At 38.6% G+C, this 24,833-nt stretch overlaps 1 protein-coding gene across 3 annotated transcripts in view; it reads left to right on the top strand.

Moving 5' to 3' along the window:
* Positions 1–24,833, top strand: part of MUSK (muscle associated receptor tyrosine kinase) — a 106,589-nt gene that overhangs the window by 67,244 nt on the left and 14,512 nt on the right. For all 3 annotated transcript variants that reach the window (XM_082469271.1, XM_082469270.1, XM_082469269.1), the window contains 3 exons: positions 3,889–4,048; positions 19,727–20,015; positions 23,948–24,123. In XM_082469271.1, the coding sequence (XP_082325397.1) occupies positions 3,889–4,048; positions 19,727–20,015; positions 23,948–24,123 (625 nt within the window). The remainder of the gene's footprint in view (positions 1–3,888; positions 4,049–19,726; positions 20,016–23,947; positions 24,124–24,833) is intronic.

Raw genomic sequence — 24,833 nt, 5'->3', positions numbered from 1 at the left:
TCTGTGTTGAAGATTGTGGTTTTTGAATTTCCTTAAAGGGAGGCTCACCTATATATTATACGTATTTTTAAAATTTATATGTTTATTTATCTTTGGCTGCGTTGGGTCTTTGTTGCTGCGCGCGGGCTTTCTCTAGTTGCGGTAAGCAGGGGCTACTCTTCATTGCGGTGCACGGGCTGCTCATTGCGGTGGCTTCTCTTGTTGCGGAGCACGGGCTCTAGGTGCACGGGCTCCAGTAGTTGTGGCACGAGGGCTCAGTAGTTGTGGCTCGTGGGCTCTAGAGCGCAGAATCAGTAGTTGTGGTGCACGGGCTTAGCTGCTCCACGGCACGTGGGATCTTCCCAGACCAGGGCTCGAACCCATGTCCCCTGCATTGGCAGGCAGACTCCCAACCACGGCACCACCAGGGATGTCCCTATACATATTTTTAAGAGGCAGTTTTTTGGTTTAAAGGACACAAGCTTTGGAAACATCTTCTCTCACTAACTGGGTAAACCAAGATAATTACATATGTCAAGTGGAATATATTAAGTTGAATATTTCAGCAGCCAGATCGAAAGAGGTCAATATTCATAGCTATGTTGATCAAAAACAGCATGGGAAATTTTCTCAATTGTTCCTTTTTCTATGATGCATAGACAGACACTATTACAACTCCCTAAACATGGACCGTATTGGGCCACATCCTAAAGGTCCCTGAGACAATCCTAGCCAGCTGGGACTATTTGCAAGACAAGGTCATAGAAGCCAGAATACCATTCAGAGGTTTCTCTATGTTGAGGTCAAATCATGATGAAGTTGTAGGATTATCCATAACTCGGGATAGATTCTCTCCAAACAGCATTATTAATATATCAACGATATGTAAAATATATTCCACCTATATTGCCTCGCTCAGAGGGCTTTTACTTCCGATAAATCAGGTGTGAACTAATATGCCTATTTAATAGAGTTCCTGTTCGATGGCCTCATTTGAGGTCACTGTCCCAACACCACACACAGAGCAGAGAGCTGTTTATCCAGCTCTTTCAGGTCAGTATGCCTGGGTGACTTGGAGAAATACCATATTTACTCTAATACCAGATAGAGTCACCTCAATTAAGTCCTCAGCTTCGCCTCAGCATACCTTGGTCAAAGCGCCCAGGAATAATCTGAACTCATCATTTTGAGCTTTTAAACCTGAAGAGCAAAACGATCAAAACGCGGGGCAAAGGGCTGTTTTGAATTTTAGGTCATCAAAAATACTAAACTGTTGGTCAGGCTGCTCCATGAAGAAAGAAAAACAAATTCAAACGATGACTAACAAGGCCTGCTGTGCGTGAGTCACAAACTGAATCAAGCCAGGCCTCTGGAAACAGGAGGAAAAGCTCATAGGAATCACATAATAATCAGGCAATGAGCCTCAGAACTTGCTGGTCTACTCGCTGAACTATGTCAGCACCTGGATGACGTCCAGGAGAAGAGAGGTCAGGCGGTTTAAAACTCACTTCTCTTTCCTCCCAAGAATGTTTTCGGTGACCTTGAGGAGTGACTTTCTTAGGTGTGAACATGAAAATCGTGGGAGTTTAGTCAGCATTTGGGGGATTACTCGTTTCTGAGTTGTCTCCCAGGCACTGACGGTACAGACCTGCTTCTTGAAAGAGGGAATGAACTTTGCAAAGGAGGAAGGTAATTGTTCTACGGATTTCACATATATAAACTGGAAAGGGATTATATTTATAAACAAAATATCCTGAGAGCATAAGGCATACTGACTGACAGAGGTTTGAGGTCTTTAGCTTTTTTCTCATTATTGCTTTGTATTAAAATTCAGGGAGAGTCCAAAATTGTATTTCACCAAAAAGCACCTACTATATAGCACAGGGAACTCTAATCAATATTCTGTAAGAATCTATATGGGAAAAGAATCTGAAAAAGAATGAATATATGTATAACTGAATCACTTTGTTATACACCTGAAACTAACAGAACATTGTAAATCAACTATACTCCAATAAATTTTTTTAAAATTATATTTCAAATTGTTCAATCCTTTCCATCTAACTTGGACACTCAAATCCATAAGAACTTGCACCCCTGATAAATATGATAATGATGAATTCGGTTTGAATTCCCAACTGCATGTATGTCTCTTAAAGATACTTTTCTCTCTGCCTTGTCAATTTCTCAGAGTCCAGGCTGCTTATCTGGGGAAAGTGCCACAATACTTGATCTGACCTGGGACGTTTCCCCAGTTAAGGTAAATTGATGCTCACATAAACCAGTGTTTCTCATAAGGAGACTAATAGCGCAGGTAAAGAATAAAAAGACAAAGAAGCTAATTGAACAAACTTTCACTGCCTAGTTGCTACAGAGAGTGCTGGGTTCCGGGGCCAGCCAGCCTCCTAGCAGCAGAAGGATGGAAAGTTGGTCTCACCTCAGGGCTTCCCTCCCCCTTGCTGGTCTAACTGTGAAATCTTCCCTCATGTGAAACAGTAAAATAACTGGCTCCAAGTTTTTCATTCTCTACTAGACAGAAAGATCTCTTTCAAGGCCACCATGGTACTCATCCCTACTCCTCCAAGATAAGGTCAAGGTAAACCATCAGCTAATTCCTTGATTGTCATTCCATTCACACGTCCCTCAAACCAGCATTTTCCCCTCATATAAGCAATGATAATTAAACAATAATTATTGAAAAGACGGTAGAGTGCTTAAGAAAACAGTGAAGAAAGAATCACCAGTTTAAGAAATGCCACCACTTTAACAATGACATTTAAGTCAGATATTTGTTTTGTTCATGGTTGATTTGAGGTTGTTATTACTGTTCTTGTTTTCTAATAACTCTATTCTGTTTTCTAGGACTAGGGAAGGCACTAAAGCATAATGATTAAAAGCACAGGCTTTGGGGTCAGACAAACTAGGGTGTAAATTGGATCTCTGCAATGCAATGGAATGTGCTAGGCAGCTGTCTTTCTCACAGAGTTGAATGCTGACAGCTAATAAGCATTTACATAAATTAACCTGTCAATTATGTGCTAATATGGCATTGATAGCCTGGCACTTTCAGGACATTTGATTTTCTGATTTAAGTAACGAGGCAGAAACAGAATTGGCTTTACAACCATTTTTTCCTCATAACCATTCACCATTTGATGTGCATTTATGGGGAACTGAACAGGAATTATGAAAATAAGCCCGAAACTCTATAACCTCTCATAATTGACTCTATCTTCAAGACAGAGAGACATATCTTGGAGGATCCACACAGTATATCCTTTCCTACCTTGCATTAGTTATCTATTGTTGTATCACAGACATCCCAAAGCCTAATGGCTTAAAACAATAACCATGTATTAATGCTCACAAGTCTGTGGGTCAACCGGATGGTTTTGCTGATTTGGGCTAGGATTGCCTGCTCTTGCTGATCTAGCTCCTGTGATTGGCAGGTTGATTGGTCTGGGAGCTGGGAGCTGATTGGTCTAGAATGGCCTTACTCATATATCTGTGTGATATTATTGGCTCCTAGCTGGATCAGTGAGGATACCTGGGCTATATGTGCCTCATCCTGCAGCAGGCTAGCTTTGGCTTGTCCACAGGACGTCTAAGAGCAACAAGAAAGCAAGCCACAATGTGTAAGAACTTTGCAAGTCTCTGTGTCTTTCTAAAACATGTCACAAGCCAATCAAGATTCAAAGCATGGAGAAAGATGCCATCTCTTGAAGGAAGAGCAACAAAGTCACATTGCAAGGTCATGGGCATATGGAGAGAAAAGTTGTTGGCAATTTTTGCAATCTACCACATGCCTTTTGATCACAATCCTTATCCTTTTTCTTTCCAGGCAACTGATATGGCATATTAGAAATCCTTGACCTAATTCTGTCTTCTTTTTCCCCCTGACTCCACCAGGTTTCTTCTGGGTCCATTCAAGAAAGTGTGAAAGACCGAGTAATTGACTCAAGACTGCAGCTGTTTATCACCAAGCCAGGACTCTACACATGCATAGCTACTAATAAGCATGGAGAGAAATTCAGTACTGCAAAGGCTGCAGCCACCATCAGTATAGCAGGTAGGATGGATTTTCACAATTCCATTGCTCCAGGAGAGGAGAGAGTTGGCACTATTCCACAATATCTTTCACTGGGGAAAATCTTTTTTTTTTTTTAATCTCTTACTCCAGTCCCATTTGGGATATTTCTTCCTCCATAGGGACACTCCAGAGGTTGACCTAGATAATTGATTTTGGCTGATTTGTTGCTTCAAAAACTAGATTCTCAAATACCTGCCCAAGTGATGGGTAACAGCTTCCAGGAGTTCATTTCTTTTTCTTTCATTTTCTTTTCTTCCCTTTCTTCTTCTTTTATTCTTCCCTTCCTCCCTCCCTCCTTCCTTCCTTCCTTCCCACCTTTTATCCTTCGTTCCTTTCTTCCTCCCTCCCTCTGTCCTTCCCATTCTTTTTCATTCCTTTCCCTCCCCTCTTTTTTCCCTTCCTCTTCTTTGTTTCTTGGGATTAATCAAACTTTCCAAGGCTCTAAAGAGGAAGTTGGCAGATATTTAACATGGTTGTGCCAGTTTCTGCATGGCTACATTTTGAGGGCATTTTTACTCATGAATATGTGATCTACCTTATGGTCTTTCCCCTTCCTGTTTCATGCAAGTGATAGCAGGACCTACAGGTATTTTCAAGGAAAAGGGCTGACACATGGATTTCTAGGATACTTGTGTTGAGTTATAAAGGTTTATTTTTAAAACTTAAATGTCCCAAAGGCTTCTGAGAACATTTGTGGAATTCCTAGAGATGGAAATAATCCCTGTATCAGGAAATGCCAGGCATGATAATATTCATAGCATGTCTACTGTCCAAGAGTCAGCAGAGAGATGTTTGGCCTCACATGTAAGGCAAGCACTGGTAGAACCTGTGCCCAGGGCCAGTTCCCCAGAGCCTACTATTTCTTATTACAGTGCCACTTCTTAGATCTTCCCTGATGGGGAAATTTCCAGTAATGTTTGTGATTTTTTAGCATCAGGTGAATAAAGACACAGAGAAATACAAAGGGAGCATTGGACAAGGCTGGCCCTCTGAGGCATGCCCATGAAGGAAAGAGATTTCAAAACCAAGGATCTCTTCTGCCTTCTCTTCCAAGGATATATCTGCCTACAGTATCTTGAGACGTCATATCAGTTATTTGAGAATTTCCACTGATGGGAAGTCATTTTCCCAGAGAAGGGTGAGATTCTTAAAAGTAAATTCAACTCAATTTAACAAATAATAATAAAATGATTACTATTCACATAGCACTTTGTTGTTTACGAAGCACTCTTACATGCATTTATTAAATACACTGGGCTCAGTCCATTGCGTTAGGTAAAGGATGCAAACTTAATTAACGAATGGGATCATTAGCAATGGAGTCCCAGTTTTCCAGGGACTCTCAACCTAAAAAGGAAGTCCATCGGTCACAGACATTATGGCGCAGACTATGTTCTATGCAGAAGCACAAAGTACAACAGCAAACACAAGAGAGAGTTTAAGGGAATCCTTGGGAAAGAGGTACCATTTGAGTTAGAGATGACAAGGTCGAAATGAGTTCAGAAAATAGCAAGTCATGATGGAGACTGAGAGTGAGGTGGAGGATGGGAAGAAAGGTTTGAAATGTGAGCTCTAGCTGGGTTATGAAGAGCCTGAGTAGGTTGACTGTATTCTTCAATCAATGGGAAGTCATTTAATTTTTTTAGAGAAGGCAAGTGATATGATCAGATATATTCTTTATCAAATCGACAGGTGTCGGGTGTCAAAAGATGGGGAGGCATGGCATGCAGTTAGGAGGCTATTCCAGGAGTCTGGAAAAGTCATGAAGGTCTGAACAACAACAGCAACAATTGGTAAAGAGAGAACACGGGAGATGTGTGAAACCTATCAGGAGAGAAACGATAAGATCTGAAAGTGTTTGAATGCGGTAGAAGGAGTTCAGATGTGTCTGAGATTTTGAGGAAAGTGTCTAGGACAAATAATAACAGATAAAAGAACATGAGAAGGTTCAAGAGATAATAAAACAATTAAATTTTGATGCTTTTTTAATTACTTGGAATGATTCTCACTATCTTATGTTTTATTTGATATTTGATCAAGACCCAGTGTTAAACACATAAATATATATTTATATAACCTATATCTATATATTTACAACGTGTGTGTATGTGTGTTTGTGTGTGCAGAGAGAAGGAGAAACATTTATGTATGAATTCTCAAATCCAAGAAAATAGACTGATCTAATCTAGCTTAGATTAGAATCACCTCCACTGGTTAGAAAAGAAAAATTAATGTTGCTAATCTGAAGAGAGTCTCATTTCAGGTAATTATTCAGTCATTCAAAGATCAATTCCCTGCCACGTTTCTTCCTCCCCTTTCTCCTTGTATCTCTTCCCTACATGGAAAGAGAGAAGGAGTCTTGGATTTATGCGGTGGTGTCCTCTGGACCCGCCCTGGTATTTGGTAAAGTCTACAGCTAGAGAACTAGTGATCTCATCTCTTGGCTTGGTTGGGACCCAGAGGACCTCCCTGTCTGGCTCAGCCCCACTGAGGCTCTTCCTGTAGCAGCACAACCCTCTACATCTCAGTCAAATGCTTCATCGAGCCCCTCTCTAGAGTCTACTCTGCAACGTCTGCATGTAGGTCACCCTGGCTCTCCTTACAATACCAGATATACTAAAAATCCAAGTCAGCTCCTTCCTTAACCCTCATGCAGCCTGAAGCAACTTCTGGATCACTTTCATGTTACACAAAATCCAAAAAAGATTCACACCTACCAACTCAGTTCTGCTGTCTACCCAACCATGTCATGCTACCATTTTTACACTAATATGGCCATCCTATGTCAGGGTAAGAGGTCCCTAAAAGGTTCTCTGCTTTTAGAGTCCCAAATAAGAAGTAGGAAAAACTCCCTCTGCTTTGGCTTTTTCCTTAATTTATCAATATACCTCTCTTCTAGGATTTTGGTCCAGAGAAAGGAAGCTATAAAATGTGTATCTGAATTCTTAATTCCCCTACCTTCCACCTTTCTGCAACATACCAAGCTGAAGGGACTGGTCAGGGACTCCCCCTTTAGTGCAGTAACCTTCAGAGCCCACCCATCATAAGTACAAAGACAGGTGTGAAGGCAGTGCTATGATCAATAAAAAGAAGAACCTGATAAAATGGGTTTATCTCCCCACCCCCACAAAGACAGATCCATCACATGACATGATCTCCAAGATGCTGAAAGGACTATAGAGCATAATTACCACCATAGTGTAAACGGCAACATCACCCCTTTCATCCCAGTCCTAGTCCAAATGAGAACCTGATCCAACACCGTTAATAAACAGAATATACCAACAGAGGAAGCTGTAATCCTAAAGAAAATGATGGTATCTTCTGGTGGTAAAAAGAGCCTTAAAGTGTGGACAGGCAGCATAGAAGGGCAATGTCCCAGAATGCAGGGAGAAGTCATTAATGTTGAGAATAGACCAGAGTGAGAATGAAGGCAAGTAGCAATGGCAACCTGGGGGAAAATAGCAGGAGAATTTGCATGGGGAAAGGGATGGTGGGAGCAATGCGTGAGTTGGCACATAGCAGCAGAGAGGGCTGGAAACTTGCTGCAGCAGAGGTGAATGCAGATAGGGAGCAGTAACGCCAGTAGGGGTAATAGTCATGTAGACTGAAACCAGTAATGACTTGACTTTAGCCAATGGGCCTGTAGGTACTGTATTTGAATAATAAATGTGAATCCATCTGTACATAGAAAATAAAGTTACTAAAATGAGTAGAGGGACTCCCTCACGTAGCTAATTCATAAAAAGCTGCAAGGCCCTTTTGTTCATCCCCTGATCTGTTTTTCCTGTTGGATCCCATTTACTATGAGACTTGAAGCTCCCCTACTTTTCCTAAAATTTCCTCAGGCAGATTTAATGAGGGTGTCTCATGAGTGCATTGAAATAAGACCTCTGAACCCCATGAGACACCTGCCATTTTTCTTCCTCTCCTTAACCCGTTCTTTTCAGTCAAAGCTGCTAGATGCCTCATAAAAGTCTCCCTGCCATCACTGAGGAAACTGTTGTACTTCCCAACTCTGGGGTGCTCCTTGAACCAATATTCCAGGGAAGTGAGGCCACTCTGGTGAAAAAGGGATTCATGGAACCACTTTAATTCAGAATCATTTCAAAGCACAGTCTTATGCTTTCCAGATCTCTTAGAGCTTGGTTGTGACATTCGCTCTCTCCACTTCTGCTTTTGGCATCTCTCTCCATTGGCCTCTGATGGGGCTGGCCAGAGGTCCAGAGCCTGGTGCCTCCCCTGGACATTTTGGCAATGCTTCCTTACCCCAAATTCTCCTTTCTCTCATTTCAGCCATCCCCATCCTCCCCTAGTGTTCTGTAGTCAATAGTCCCCTTTGTCACATTCTCTGTGTTTCACTTTGAAGATTTCACTCCATCTGTTTATTTACTCATCCCAGCAGGAAAACTGGAAATAGAAAAATCTGGTCTAGTGCTTAGGATTATGTGTAATGATATTTCTAGTGTTTGAAAGACAACAACAAAAAAATAAAGATCAGCCTTCATTTTCCCAAAACTCTTCCATGTGTATGCCCAGATTCATATGTATTATTTGAGAAATGTGATATACTTCTTTCTGACTCATTTACATTTGCTGTTAGTCATCAAAAGGAGCCAGAAAAACTTTTGGAACCTCTCCCTATGAACCAGGAAGTTCTATTTCCCCTCCAGTCACAACCTCAAAAGGCTCAAGTTGCAATTTAAACTCAGCAGGATGCTGGGTTATTGGCAAGATGCCTTCTCTTTGTCATCAGCCCTGTGACAGAGACCAGCAAGACACCTCATGATCTCTGTAATGAGCATAGTCCTGGAAGAGCCAAAGGCCATCAAAATAGACACAGGTATTAAATCTACCAAACATTTAAAGAAGAATTAACACCAATCTTTATTACCCTGATACCAATGCCAGATAAGGGCACTACAAGAAAACTAAAGGCCAATTTCCCTGATGAACATAAATGCAAAAATTCTCAACAAAATTCTAGCAAACCAAATTCAACAGCACATTAAAAGAATCACACACCATGATCAAGTGGGATTTATCTCTGAGATGCAAGGATGGTTCAACATACACAAATCAATTAGTGTCATACACCACATTAATAGAATGAAGGATAAAAATTACATGATCCTCTCAATAGATGCAGAAAAAGCATTTGACAAAATTCAACATACATTCATAATAAAAACTCTCAGCAAATTGGATATAAGGAACATACCTCACAATAAGGGCCACATATGACAAACCCACCGCCAACATCATACTCAATGGCAAAAGGCTAAACACATTTCCTCTAAGATCAGGCACATGACAAGAGTGCCCATTCTCACCATTTCTATTCAACACAGTACTGGAAGTCCTAGCCTAAGCAATCGGGCAATAAAAAGAAGTAAAAGGTATCCAAATTGGAAAGGAAGAAGTAAAATTCTCCTTGTTTGCAGATGATACAATCTTATATATAGAAAATCCTAAAGACTCCACCAAAATCTGTTAGAACTAATCAAAGAATTAAGTTTCACATACAAAATCGACATACAGAAATCAGTTTTTTTTTAATACACTAACAACAAAACATCTGAAAAAGAAGAAAACTATCCCATTTACAATAGCACCAAAAACAACAAAATACTTAGGAATAGGTTTAACCTAGGAAGAGAAAGATCTGTATGCTGAAAATTACAAGACATTGATAAGAGAAATTGAAGACACAGATAAATGGAAGATATTCTGTGTTCATGGATCAGAAGAATTAATATTGTTAAAATGTCCACAGCACCCAAAGCTATCTGTGGATTTCATATACTCCTATTAAAATTCTATGGCATTTTTCACAGAAATAGAACAAACAATTCAAAAATTTGTACGGAATCACAAAAAAGTCCCAATAGCCAAGCAACCCTGAGAAAGAAGAACAAAGCTGGAGGCCTCACACGTCCTGATTTCAAGCTATATTACAAAGCTATAGTAATCAAATCAGTATGGGACTGGCATAAAAACAGATGCCTAGACAAATGGAACTGAATCAAGAGCCCAGAAATAAACCCACACATATATGGTCAGTTAATTTATGACAAGGGAGCCAAGAATATACAACGGGGAAAAGATAGTCTTTTCCATAAATGGTTTTGGGAAAACTGGATAACCACATGCAAAAGAATGAAACTGGACCTCTATCTTACAACACTCACAAAAATTAACCTGAAATGAATTAAAGACGTAAACACATGACCTGAAACCATAAAACTGCTAGAAGAAAAAATAGACAGTAAGTTCCTTGACATCAGTCTTGGTGATGATTTTTTTGGATATGATACCAAAAGCATAAGCAACAAAAGTAAAAATAAACAAGTGAGACTACGTCAAACTAAAAAGCTTCTGTAAGCAAAGGAAACCATCAACAAAACTAAAAAGCAACTTATAGAATGGGAGAAAATATTTGCTAATTATATATAAGGGGTTAATATCCAAAATATATAAAGAACACATACAACAGCAAAAAAACCAAACAATCTAATTTAAAAATGGACAAAGTATATGAATAGACATTTTTCCAAAGAGGACATACAGATGGCAAACAGGTACATGAAAAGGTGTTCAACATCACTATTCATCAGGGAAGTGCAAATCAAAACCACAATGAAATATCACTTCATACCTATTAAGATGGTTATCATCAAAAAAATAAGAGTTAGCAAGTATTGGCGAGAAAGGAACCCTGACCCACTGTTGGTGGAATTGTAAATTGGTTCAGCCACTATAGAAAACAGTATGGAGCTTCTGCAAAAACTTAAAAATAGAACTACCATATGATCCAGCAAACCCACTTCTGGGTATATATCCAAAGGAAATGAAAACAGGAGATCAAAGAGGTATCTGCACTTTCATGTTCATTGCAGCATTATTCACAGTAGCCAAGATACGGAACAACTTAAGTGTCTGTCAACAGAAAAATAGATAAAGAAGATGTGGTATATACATATAATAGAATATTATTCAGCCATGATAAAGAAAGAGATGTGGTCATTTGTGACAACATGGGTGAAACTTGAGGGCATTGTGCTAAGTGAAATAAGTCAGAGAAAGACAAATACTGTATGATATCACTTATATGTGGAATCTGAAAAAGTCTAACTCATAGAAACAGAGTACAGTAGTGGATACCAGGGGCAGTGGGGTGGGGGAAAAGGGGAGACATTGATCAAATGGTACAAACTTCCAGTTATAAGATGAATAAGTTCTGGAAATCTAATGTACATCATTGGTGATTATAGTTAATACTGTATTATATACTTGAAAGTTGCTAAGAGAGTTGCATTATGTAACTGTAGCAAATCAACACCTTGTCCACCTTAAACTTACACAATGTTGAATGTCACTTATATCTTAATAAAGCTGGGAAAAATAGACACAGGGATCCAGTAGAGGAAAATCCGTGTTTGTATTTTCCATTCTCAATGGCATTAATAGGTCCTTCATGAAATACTGAGGTCCAGAGTTCTTTTCTGCTTATTCAGTCTGAGGGTACAGGAATGAGTCTGTGGTCACATCCCTCCTCTAACATAAGCCACTCCTCATTCTACCAACACCCCCACTGTCTGCAATGCCCCTTCTCTGGATTGACCTCAGAGTCTGGGGATTCTGGTCACTAAATTTAAAGCTCAAATGAAAATATGTAGCATAACCAAAGCTGGGCAGTAGGGAGAAATCCGATATGTTAGTATTGGAGTTCCCCACCCTCCCAAAATGGACCATGTATTTTTATTTTTTTAATTTTTATTGAAATATCATTGATTTACACTGTTGTATTAGCTTCTGGTGTATAGCAAAGTGATTCAGTTATATATATTCTTTTTCATATTCTTTTCCATTATAGGTTATTACAAGATATAGAGTATTGTTCCCTGTGCTATACAGTAGGTCCTTGTTGGTCATCTATTTTATATATAGTAGTTTGTATCTGCGAATCCAAAACTCCTAATTTATTCCTCCCCCACCCCCTTTCCCCTTTGGTAACCATAAGTTTGTTTTCTATGTCTGTGAGTCTATTTCTGTTTTGTAAGTAAGTTCATTGGCATCATAGTTTAGATTCCACCTATAAGTGATACATATATTTGTCTTTGTCTGACTTACTTCACTTAGTATGATAATCTCTAGGTCCATCCATGTTGCTGCAAAATGGCATTATTTCATTTTTTCTTATGGCTGAGTAATATTCCATTGTGTATATATACCACATCTTCTTTATTCATTCATCTCATATTTTTATTTTCTATATTTTGAGTTGATGTTTCACATTATTACAGAAAAAAATTAGAGCTTTGGACTCTTATTTTGTAATCGATACAGCTGATTGAACGTACTACCATGTTTCACACTCTCTCTCATGTCTCATCGTCACACTCCCGTGTCCCCCGCAATGTTCCCCCCCGTTGTGAGACGTGGGGTGAGGTAGCAGGAGCACACGACTCCCTCTATCACCCAGTGTTTCAGCCACGATAGGTAGCAGTGTTCTTACCAACCAAACAGGCCCCGTCCCTTGGCATTTCATGGTGGCTTCATCTGGTTTCCAATGGATTAAAGGTGTTTGTTTTTGTTTTTAATAAAAAGGAAAGGAATAAATGACTCACAGCCAGTAGCCGCACTAAATTGCTACCAGCTGTTCTGCAGCTAGGCTCAAGAGGTAAGCATTCCTTTCACAATCAGGCAGCTTTTTTATATTAGATTGGCTGTATGTTTTAGAAGAGAGACAACATTTTATTGGCTTTTCCAGATAATGGAAAAGATACTACAAGTATTGATGACTGTTGGAAGTTTTTGAAAATTTTTAAAAATCTAGTTTTGAGATAAAAGCACTTGTTTGTAATCGGAGGCTCTTGGACCCCTTCCCTGCTCCCCACTCTCCCCGCCCCGCAAAAAAGAAAATGTGACTGGAGAAATTTCTGTACGAAACACATGGAAGCCTAGTGAATCATCCTTTGATTCTCTTAATATTCTTGAGAAGACTGAGCACTCTTAAATGACCTTGATTTTGTTTTTCCTCATTTGTCCTTGAAATAGAAGCCTATCTAAGCTTAGTATCTCTTCCCAAGTTCTATGGCTGGATTCTCTTTGGCTCTGGTTGATCTCCATGGTATTGAATCCTCTCTTTCACATCTTAAATTGAGGGCTCTTTCATATACATAACCTTGGCCTTTTCATATTTCAACAGGTTTCCCTGCTCAGCTGCTGTTAGAGTCTGCCTTTACCCCTTCCAAATTCTATACCTTTTTCTCTGTAAGAATTTCCTCCTGTTTCTTCCATCTGTTCTCTCCAGAAAATGTGGGGCCCCTTGTTAAAAAATTATTAAGTGTTTCAAGATGGTAACAGCAGAACATTAAATTAAGCCTGGGGCCCTTCTGAGTGGGGGACGCTGTGTGACCACGTGAAGCCAGTGGGTCTGTGAGAATCACAGCTCCACCACCCTCTTCCTGTTCAACCTCTCTCCTCTTCCTGTTCAACCTCCACTTCTTGCTTTCTTGATGCAAAGTCCTTGGGTGGCCAACAGAGGGAAATTCTGACCTATGATACTGCCTGGGCTAATGCGGCCACGGTTGACTCAGCTTGGAAAGAAGAATTCAGTTCCTGGAGACATTTAATATTTTCTTACTCTCCTTCTCCAAATCTGCCTGTTAATGCAGTATCTGGCCTCCTAGCAGAAGCAGGGAACTTGTCAGAAACTTAGAGATTAGAAGAATGAAAATTATCTGTTACAAACCTTGAGATGAAAATGTACTAACTTTTGTTTCTTTTCCCCTTTAATTTGATTTCCTGTGGAAACTTCCTTTCCTGTTACTAGAATGGAGGTAAGATATTGTTGTTATACCAATGTTTTGTTTCACTTTGTTTGACATGCCATTTATTGAGTATCTATTATTCGTTGAGTACTGTAATCCTTCAGAAAACTTTCTAATTTCTAATCCTTTTCATACTCTCACAAAATGATGATGAAGATGAAGAGAGGCAACATCTGTTGAATACTTACTATGTATCAGGCACTGTGCTAAGAGCTTTACATGCATTTTAAAAATTTATCCTCAGGACATGAAATAGGTGCTAGTATTATCCCTATTGTACAGAAAAGAAACTAAGAGAGTTACTTTGAACTGGAGAGTACACATGACTTACACAGTTAGTATATGATAGGCTTGGAAAAGAGACACAGAACTGACTCCCAAAGCCTCCCTCATAGCTTTATCCTGCAGATAAGAAAGTAACACCATGTAATATAACACTGTGAAACTTACAGCATTTTATCTGCATAAAATTGCCTTTCATAAAAACTCTATGATGTGTAAAATTTCATCTAATTTTACAAATGATGAAACTGAGATTTAGAATGGTTCATTACTAACAATAATAGCAGTTAAGTTTTGCAGGGCATTTTTGAGTACCACTGTTCTCATATTAATGTTTCAGCAACTTTATGGGGCAAAAACTATCATCCCTCTTTCTTTATATGAGGAACCTGAGGCACAAGAGTTGTCCAGACCACATAGCTAACTACAAAGCCTCAATCTGAGCTCAGACAGACAGACTCGAGAACACAGATTCATACCTATGATGCTAATCCAGGTAGCACAGCAACTGAGCAGGACCTGCAACTCAAGCCATTGATTCTAATTCCATGGAATGAAATAATTCATTGCATAAGAAAATTTAGTTTGCTCTCAATCTTTTTCCCAATTCATATAGCTTTGATGCATTTGTTTACCTAATAAATAGGTATTGAGAAAGAGTCCTGACCTGAAGGATTCTACAGAGAAGCTGAATATCTACTGAAGGGATATACAACACAAACACGGGAAAAGGTAAATTAAAATGCAGGCCAACCACAGAAGAGATGCCATCTTTCATTCATACACCTCTTTCATTCAGCACACCTGTCTTCTCTGGGCATCTTTAAAACACTCACTCTATTCCTGGCACTATATTGGAAAGTGATAAAACAAAACAAATTGTACATATTCCCTGTACGCAAGGAATTTACATTTTACTAGGGGACCGACACACACACACACACACACATTAGTTACAAGGCAACATAATAATGGAATCATGCACAAATTCCAAGGGCTCAAGAACAGAAATAAATCATTCACATGCAACTAAATGCAAATGAAAAGAATTTTAACTGATTATAGTCAAATAAATGCTAACTAATGAAAATTCCATACCATTTTTCACTTGTGATAACACAAGCACTTTTGGTTTTCTGCAAAGGGCTAGATAGCAAGTATGTGGCTTTGTGGGCCATACGGTCTCTGTTGCAACTGCTCAGCTCTGCCTATTGCAGCACAAAAGGAGCCATAGACAATTCGTAAATGGATGAACTTGGCTCTGTTCCAATAAAATTTTACTTCTGGCCACTGAAATTTGAATTTCATATAATTTTCACTTCTTCTTTTGATTTTTTTCAACCATCTAAAAATGTAAACACCATCCTTAGCTCACAGGTGGTATAAAAATAGGCAGTAGGCCAAAATGACTTGTGGGTTCTATTTGCCGATCCCTATCATAGAGAATGAATCATATACAAAGACACTAGGCATGAAAGGATAAAAAGAATTCCAGTTTGCTTTGGAAGTTTAGAGTGGCGTAGGGCCCTGGCCATCATATTTGTTGGGAAAGTACAATGGGAGCCTGGCAGTTGCTGTATAAGAAAGAAGATGTGTCGCTATCAGAGGAGAGGTCCCGTTCTCACGTGTGCCAGCCCTAGGGAGGGCAGGAAAAGAAGGTGTGGAGTTTCCGCTGGGGGAGTGGGGTTGTCCCAACCAACCATGCCATGGCTGGTCATCTGGATGTGCCCTTGGACAACGTATTGTATTATGTGTTCAAAGGGAAGAGATGTTGCCCTTATAGAAGCTGGAAGATCACATTTTAAAACAGTGGACCCCTGAACAATTCAGGGGTTAGGGGCACCAACCAGCATGCCCTATAACGTTAGAGTTGGCTGTCTGTCTATGTGGTTTCTCCATATCCACGTTCTGCATCCTTGGATTCAACCAACTACGGATGGGATCGTGTAGGACTGTAGTATTTATTGAAAATAAACTGTGCATAAGCGGACCCATACAATTCAAACCCATGTTGTTCAAGGGTCAACTGTATTCCACTGAATGTCATTCATACATGCATTTAATGTATGTATGAACACATTCATACATACATTAAAGCGAGAGAAAATAAAAGCAAAAGGTGTAGTGAGAATCCTTTAAATACTCCATCTGACCAAGGAGAGGTGTCTGCTATAAAATAAGTTAGAAGGGGAACCTGGGATCAAATATCACTTGTTGCCTCCAAAAAGAGAAACTGTTCAGAAAGAGAGGTCAGCCAGGTTCAGTCTGTCAGGAGACAAGAGAGGGACTGGCTCCATGTGCAATATTAACTAGAATTTTTGGAGGTAGTCCAGCAGATCATTCCAAAACAACCAGCATTCTGTGAACAGATCCCTGTGACCTCTGCCCCACTGTTCACGGGAGCAACAGGACCAGCTGCCTCTGCTGTTACTCCATCCACAGTCCCAAGATCTGCATGTGGAGAAATACGACTTCAGCTGGACAGAAAGGGCACTCATCACTTGCACAAGACAAAAGACACCAATGGAAATTTTTTGCATTCATCTTGTTCCCTGGGTTTTGCTGTGACCTCCTTAAAAGAAATTTTTTAAGTGATAGGCTTAGAAGGATGAGGGAAAAAATGGCCCCATTGGCCTCCATATCTTGCCTCTGAAATTTGATCACTGCATAAAATTTGAGGTTTATAAGTCAGCAGAACAGGCGAGGAAATTGTTCCAACTCTGACTGAAACTGTGACTGGGCAGTCTCTTTATGTATGTATGTGTGTGTGTGTATATATATATATAGTAAAAGGGAAATTAAAATACAGGCCACCCGCAGAAGACATGCCCTCTTTCATTCGCACACTGTTCAGCACGTGTCCTCCCTATGTATTTTTAAACCACTCACTCTATTCCTGTATATATATATTTGGTCCTATATATCCCTTACCTTGTGGGGCTAATCCAAGCAAAGATGTACTACCAAAGCTAAGTCTTTAATGCTCCCAGAACATCACAGAGACATAGAAAATTAATAAGAACCATATACTTTGTATCTGTATGGTTTTTCCCAGCATGCAAAGGGTTTTCACAGGCTAGTTATCTTCAAGCTGGTAGGAAGACAAATAAAATTAAAACCAAGATCTTCTCATTTCTATTCAAAACGTATTCTGCTTTTTCTTTTTTTTTTTCTTTTGCATTATATAGCTAATGTTCAAAAACCAGTCAGGACTCCGTACTGTTAATTCACATTGAGGTTGTTCTAAAGATTTTCCCAGGGCTTTTTAAAAGAGAAGCAGCAGAAATTCAGAAAAAAAGAATTGGTTCTTAATTGATTATTAATAATCCTTATCTCTGAGGCTATTTTCATTTTTTCTTTTGTGTAAGTTTTCTTAGTTTCCAGTGTTTTCTTTTAAATGTTTTTTGCTTATGTAATTAAAGAAAAAAATCATGAATTTTTTAAATTAAAAATATTCATGGAAAAATAAAGAAGTGTCATGCAGTAGTTAACACATGACCGTGCAACATGGATGAATAATTCTCAGCTCAGAGACACTAGGAGAAATATTCAACTTTTACATGATACAGTTTTTTATAAATTTATTTATTTATTATTTATATTTGGCTGTGTTGGGTCTTCGTTGCTGCACGGGCTTTCTCTAGTTGCGGCGAGCAGGGGCTACTCTTCGTTGCAGTGTGCAGGCTTCTCATTGCGGTGGCTTCTCTCATTGCAGAGCATGGGTTCTAGGCACATGGGCTTCAGTAGTTGTGGCACACGGGCTCAGTAGTTGTGGCTCACGGGTTCTAGAGCACAGGCTCAGTAGTTGTGGTGCACGGGCTTAGTTGCTCCACGGCATGTGGGATCTTCCTGGACCAGGGCTTGAACCCGTGTCCCCTGCACTAGCAGGTGGATTCTTAACCACTGTGCCACCAGGGAAGTCCCTATAGTTTTTTTCTAAGTGAGAAGAGTCACACCTGCTCTTATCCATCCTCTCTTTTTATGGAAGGATTATCAATATGTGTGACCATTTTGTAAGCCAGTTTGGGGTGTTTCTAATTGTTAGGTATTATTATTCAGTTTCTTAAAGCACAGTATCCTTGCTTCTCTAGAACTTTCTTAGTGTCAGCATACCCTGAGTTCCCTCAGAGGTTGAGTCATGAGCTATTTCTCTGGGTGTTTTCTCAACCCTATAGGGCCCAAGTTTTCATGGGAGTTTTGCATTTTCTTATTCAAGGCCTTCATTTAAAAAATCCCCAATGAATTACAGGTAATGCAATAAAATTCATGTTGACTAATTAGTAGAATGCTAGTATGAATTAGAGAATGATTCTATGTTACAAAACATCATTTTAAAATATAATATTTCACGGAAGTTCATTGTTTTACCTGAATGAGTTGTATCTCATTTAATAGATTTGCTTCAAAGACCAGTCTATGATGTTTCTAATCAACTTTTCAAATTCAAATGGGGTCTGTTAGCAACTTAAACAATCCCCACAAATTCCAATTTGTTTAATTTTCTTTCCTTGAAATCCTTTATATAAAGATAATGAAATGCTAAATTCCAACAGATGTACAAATCTAAATGAGAGTGCAACTTGAATTTGCTGTCATTGGTAATGAGATATCTGATGGAAGGCATAAGGATATATTGAGACCATTACAGTGCCTGCACATAATAAGTGCTCAATAAATATCTGTCAGGCGAGTATACGAGTTATTATAATTCCCAGCACTGCATTAAGGAAGCAGTGGATGTGTGGAGGGACTACCAGCTGCGTTTTCCATTTTTCTTATTGTCCTCTTCAATTGTTATAGCAGACAAGATTTTAATCTTATTGCTGTGCTAACACTTATATTACCCATGAACACACAATAACCTGGGTTCAGGATAATTACTTACATCACTTTACAGATTACGACATTGTCAGAGACCAGATGACTCTCCCCAAGACATGTGGTGAGAAAATAGCAAAAGTGAAGATGCTACTTAGCTCCTCTGAGAGCCATAGCCAATGCTTTCTCCTCCCTGTGTGGCTTTCTTCTTATTCTTTAATGGAGTGCTGGGAAGATGTGTGAGTGAGAGGATCTGATTTTGGAAGATGTGCCACAAAATTCAAATCCTTAACTATCATAACGTTTAAATAAACTATGTTCGTCAAGCTGCAAGCTCTTTGGATCAGAGCAATTACTACGTTCAGTCACTTATTTATCATGATGATGAATATATTTTTTAGATGTATTTATTTGCTATGTCCCCTTATATGTAACAAATGTGGAGTCAAATTTTATTTATGATGGAAACAATAAAAATTCTCCCATCCATTCTGGCCTTGAGTGTTTCCAAAGCTTTCCACATCCATTATCACATTTGATCCTCTTCATAGCCCTCTGGAGTAGCTAGAGGTAATATAATTGCTGCTGGTAATGAAGACAATATTCAGATGGAACGTTTCAACCAATTTGCTGGTGCAATCTTCTATTTCTGTGATGCAGATGTGGAAATGGAAAACAAACAAAAAGGCAGATGGAATGCTAAAAAATAGCATGTGATCAGAAATGTTGTTCACTGCTTCTTTCAGTAAACCACAGAAAGATAACAAAGGCTACTGCGCCCAGTACAGAGGGGAGGTGTGTAATGCTGTCCTGGCAAAAGATGCTCTTGTTTTCTTCAACAACTCCTACGCAGACCCTGAGGAGGCCCAAGAACTACTGGTCCACACTGCCTGGAATGAACTGAAAGCAGTGAGCCCATTCTGCCGGCCGGCTGCTGAAGCTTTACTGTGTAACCACATCTTCCAAGAATGTAACCCTGGGGTGGCACCTACTCCTACACCCATTTGCAGGTAAAATTTACGAAATAAATAAATGGGGAAATTCTGTTTGTCTGTCTGCCAACAGGAAAAGTTTTCAAAAGAGGAAGTTGTTATGTGTAAGAGTAAAGGCAAAAGCTGGCTTTTGTCCAAAATATAAGGTAATTAATTGGACAAAATTCCTACCATGTGAATCACTGGTGAAACCCTATTATACAAGGGCTCTAAGTTAGAAAATGTCATAAAAGGTATAATATTCTATTACATTTGTTATTGTTCACATTATTATCATATTCATAAACATCCCTGCTTTCTAGGAAGTAAAAAACAAAATCCCAAACTAATATGGACCTCATTAGTAAGCCAAGATAGAGAAAATAAAGACTACATATCAAGTATTTCAGCATTATTTGCCAATAAATATGAGATCTTGGTGAGCATGTCAGAATATTAAAATACATTCCATCCAATATTCTAATTTAAGTAATGACACTCTTGTGTCATGGGGGGTGGAAGGAGTAGAAACAGTTATAAAACAGATATTTCTTTAAAACCCCCTACTCTTTAAACACTGAAATTTATAAACTGACTTTCAATAGAATTATCTTTGCCTTTATTTACTTCTTGTGTAGAAAAGACAGGAATCAATGTAGCTTTTGAGCTAAATGGAACAAAGTTCAAATACTGTTTTGTACTGCTTTCTAGATGCACTGACATATGACCTCAGCTAAACTTCAGTTTCCTCGTCTGCAATAGAGCTGAGAGGATTAAAGGATAAATTGTACCCAGGGTATATATTAGAAACTGGATGGATACTGTTTGCTTTTCAAGAAAACACATGAAGACTACCAACACAGCACATTTCCAACTGTTTTGATAAAACCAGGAACTATTTAAATATTGAAACAGTTTTAAGGCACTCTATTTAGTATAAAAGGACTACAGAGGTCATTAAAATAGAGTGCTCCATTCTTCAACTTACTGCAGATTTTGAGGGTTTGGAGACATTTTAAGACTAATATAGGGACTTCCCTGGCAGTCCAGTGGTTAAGACTTCGCCTTCCAACACAGGGGGTGTGGGTTCAATCCCTGGGCAGGGAACTAAGATCCCACATGCCTCGCGGCCAAAAAACCAGAACATAAAACACAAGCAACACTGTAACAAATTCAATAAAAACTTTAAAAATGGTCCATATCAAAAAAATATTTTAAAAAAATTACTTAAGACTAATATAATTTGTTGTTTCTTCACTTAAGATTATATTTTCATCAGACATGACATCTAAGTATCTTTTGAGGAACAATGAGAATTAAAATTGAATTGTATCTTCATATGCTAGCACAAAATAAATTTATTGAGTAATTTCCCAACATTTATGCCCTAGATCAGTTTACATGCATAGGCCACAGATGTTCTTTCTCAAGATTGAAAATAATTTAACTTTTTTGTTTTTTTAGAAAAAAATCCCATTCACTGAGATTTCAAATTTATTAGAATAGCATAGTTAATTAACTCTTAAATCTGTGAGCCATTTGTAGTGTACTTAAATTTTTTTCTTAATTCCACCTGTTATTTAAACAAGTATTTTTTTAAATTAATTAATTAATTTATTTATTTTTGGCTGCATTGTGTCTTTGTTGCTGCGCGCAGGCTTTCTCTAGTTGTGGCGAGCGGGGGCTACTCTTCGTTGTGGTGTGCAGGCTTCTCATTGAGGTGGCTTCTCTTGTTGTGGAGCATGGGCTCTAGGCATGAAGGCTTCAGTAGTTGTGGCATGCGGGCTCAGTAGTTGTGGCACACGGGCTTAGTTGCTCCGCAGCATGTGGGATCTTGCTCGACCAGGGCTCAAACCTGTGTCCCCTGCATTGGCAGACAGATTCTTAACCACTGCGCCACCAGGGAAGTCCCTGAGTATTTTTTTTAATCTGAAAATTGTTTCTACTTTTTTAATCCTTGTAAACAATTTATTCACATTGGGGTTGAAAAATATAGTCTAGAAATTTTCACATTTTTATACTTCATTAAGGTTTTCTTTTTTCTTATGTATAATCAATAATTGTTTAAAAAATTAGACATTTAAAAAGACTTGGGAGTAGATTTCTTTTCATTATTTTCTTTCCTATAAGTAATATAAAAAGAATGGATAATATGACTTCATCATCAGACTTATGTCCTTTTTATTTTAAGAATGTTTTCTTATAGTGTATCTCTGAGTATTTTTCTATTTTTTTATGTGCTCTAGTTTCTTGTTGGGAAACATTGTTATTTGTACTTTGAATTTCTTGCTTGCTTCTCCCTCTCAGTTATCTCCTTACTCACTATTTTCATCTTTCTTTCTGCATTCAGTTAGAACTTCTAAAGTTTTCCCCTATTATTTGTTCAATATCTTGCCGTGCCATTTCTTTCTCAATGAAGATTTCACTTGTTTCCGTGAAACAAAGTTGTTTTCACTTCTTTGTGGTCTTTATTTTCTTCAGTCACTACCATGTTTAACTTAACCTAGTTTTCACTCTATTTTGCATTTCATCTTGATTTTTTTTCCCCGTGAAAAACTCTTCTGTAGAGGCCATGCTTCAGTGCATGTCAATGAAAACAAAACATTTTTTTTAATTCTCTAACGTGTCTTTCCATGTATAATAAAAAATAATTTTCCCAGGTATTTGCTTTCTCCACATAATGTGGGCTAAAAAGTTCTTTCATATGTCCCGTATTGCTTTTGCACAGTTTAACTGTAACATCTGAATGCAGAAAGATTTGCTTATATGACCCAAGGATGGGACCAGGCATAAGAAGAAGCAAGCCAAGCAATGTTTCTCCAGTTCTTCAGCGTCTCAGAAGCCTGAAAGCCCCATTGTTCCCTCTTCCTTTGCAGACATATTAAGAATCTACATTCCACTGTTGTACTCATGACTCCCATTATATCCCATCACATTAGTATGCACAGCCCTTTCATTCTGCACATGCTCAGTTGGTCCATATTGGCAAGTGGTTGCCTGGGAAAGCAGGAGTGTAGGCATGAGTAGTAAAAAACATATATACATGTATATATAACTACACATACACATGAATGTACACACTCACACAAAATTTCCTCCTCTTTTATACTTCATATATTTAATGAATGACATTACTATTATTATCCTTAATTTCTTTAATTATCTTTAATTTCCTCTTATTATGAATCCCAAATATCTTAATTTGGAACTAACTTGATTTTTCCTATGTAGTCTATCCTATTTCCTATAAGATAAGCTTGAACAAATATTAATCCACAGAATTCTAATTAGTCCAACTAGTCTACCTAATCTTTCTTCAGCCTTTTCACTCAGTACAACATAGAGATGAACACTGCAGCTTCGTATTCACACAGACCTTACTCTAGCTTTCTCAGATGAAAGCACACACAGCAATGGGCTAGGACTCAGCTTCTCCAAGGGTAGGGCTGGGTAAGGACTCCCAAGCCCTCCTATAACCTTTCAGGAAGGTGATTCTATTCTGTTTTAGGGAACAAAATACACAGAGACACGGACTGTGTTCCTCAGGCCCTGCCCATTAGCCCCGAGATTACAGAAAAACCTCCCAGGTTGGAAACTGCTTGACAATGATCTTTTAAAGCTCTGCGTACCTTGTTTCTGTACCTTTGTAGTTACTTTAATATGAAGTTAAGAGAAAACATATCTGGGATTCCGAATCCATTACCTTTTGAACTTGAAAATTCTTTTCCCCAGTAGCATTAGTGATGTTTTAAAAACAAAACAAGACAGCATTTCATCACATGGGATAATATACTATATATTTCATAACTTCTCACATTATTTACAATAAAACGATCTTTACAAAAACACTTTTGCAAGAACAAACAGTGTACTATGATGATGTTTTGAAAATATGGGATTTAGGCTCCGCCACCAATTTGGCTTCAACGTGCTATGATTCATCAAATTTTGTTCTCCCTAAATTATTTTAGAGAATACTGCCTGGCAGTAAAGGAGCTCTTCTGTGCACAAGAATGGCTAGCAGTGGAAGAAGAGACCCCCAGGGGACTCCACAGATCTGGGATACATCTGCTCTCCATGCCGGACTGCAACAAACTCCCCAGCATGCACTGGGACCCCATGGCCTGTACCAGACTGCCATATTTAGGTAACAGAGTTCTCTCGAGACTTTGGAGGTTCAGAGAAATTTACTATTTTGAGGAAACTGAGGTGTGAATTTAAATCTCCTAATATTCCTAGGCATTTCCAATTTTTTTTGAGTTCTGCCTTCCTTCCATACCTAATAACAGAATCCTATTGCTATCCTAATTGCACTGGTTAGCATAAGGATTTATTCCATTTGTTCTAAAAGAAATTAAAGAGCACTTTTCGCTGCTGCTTGAGATCTTACCTTACTTCATAAGCAGATCTTATGAGAGCTCATAACATTTTATGGAATGTGCAGAGAAACGGCCAAGAAACAGTTCATATTTTGTCAGAGGAGTGGAATAAAGGCATAAAGTCCTCTTTCTTAGCCAAGGAAGCAGATTTTTCAGCATGCAAAAATAAGCCATATGTTTGCAAATGCTGATCTCACAAAACAAAGCTGAATGGCTGCATGTTGCTTTAATGAACTTCATTTGTAAGGAACTATGTGGTGAGCCCTAACAGCTGTTTTAATTTCAAAGATGCAATCCTTTCGCATTCGAATGCGAAGAATGTTTTCCCATTGTATATTAAAAAGCTGAAAGAGAACTTGCATTTCTTAGCACTCTCTCACAGAACACAGGAGCTATCTGGATGTTCACTTAAAACAAATTTTTATCCTTTCCCCTTCAGATTATAAAAAAGAAAACCTAACAAGTAAGTAATTTTGTT

This window comes from Balaenoptera physalus (assembly GCF_965194825.1).
Source record: "Balaenoptera physalus genome assembly, chromosome: 7".
NCBI classification, from domain to species: Eukaryota; Metazoa; Chordata; class Mammalia; order Artiodactyla; family Balaenopteridae; genus Balaenoptera; species Balaenoptera physalus.
This window is presented reverse-complemented; position numbering and strand designations above follow the sequence as displayed.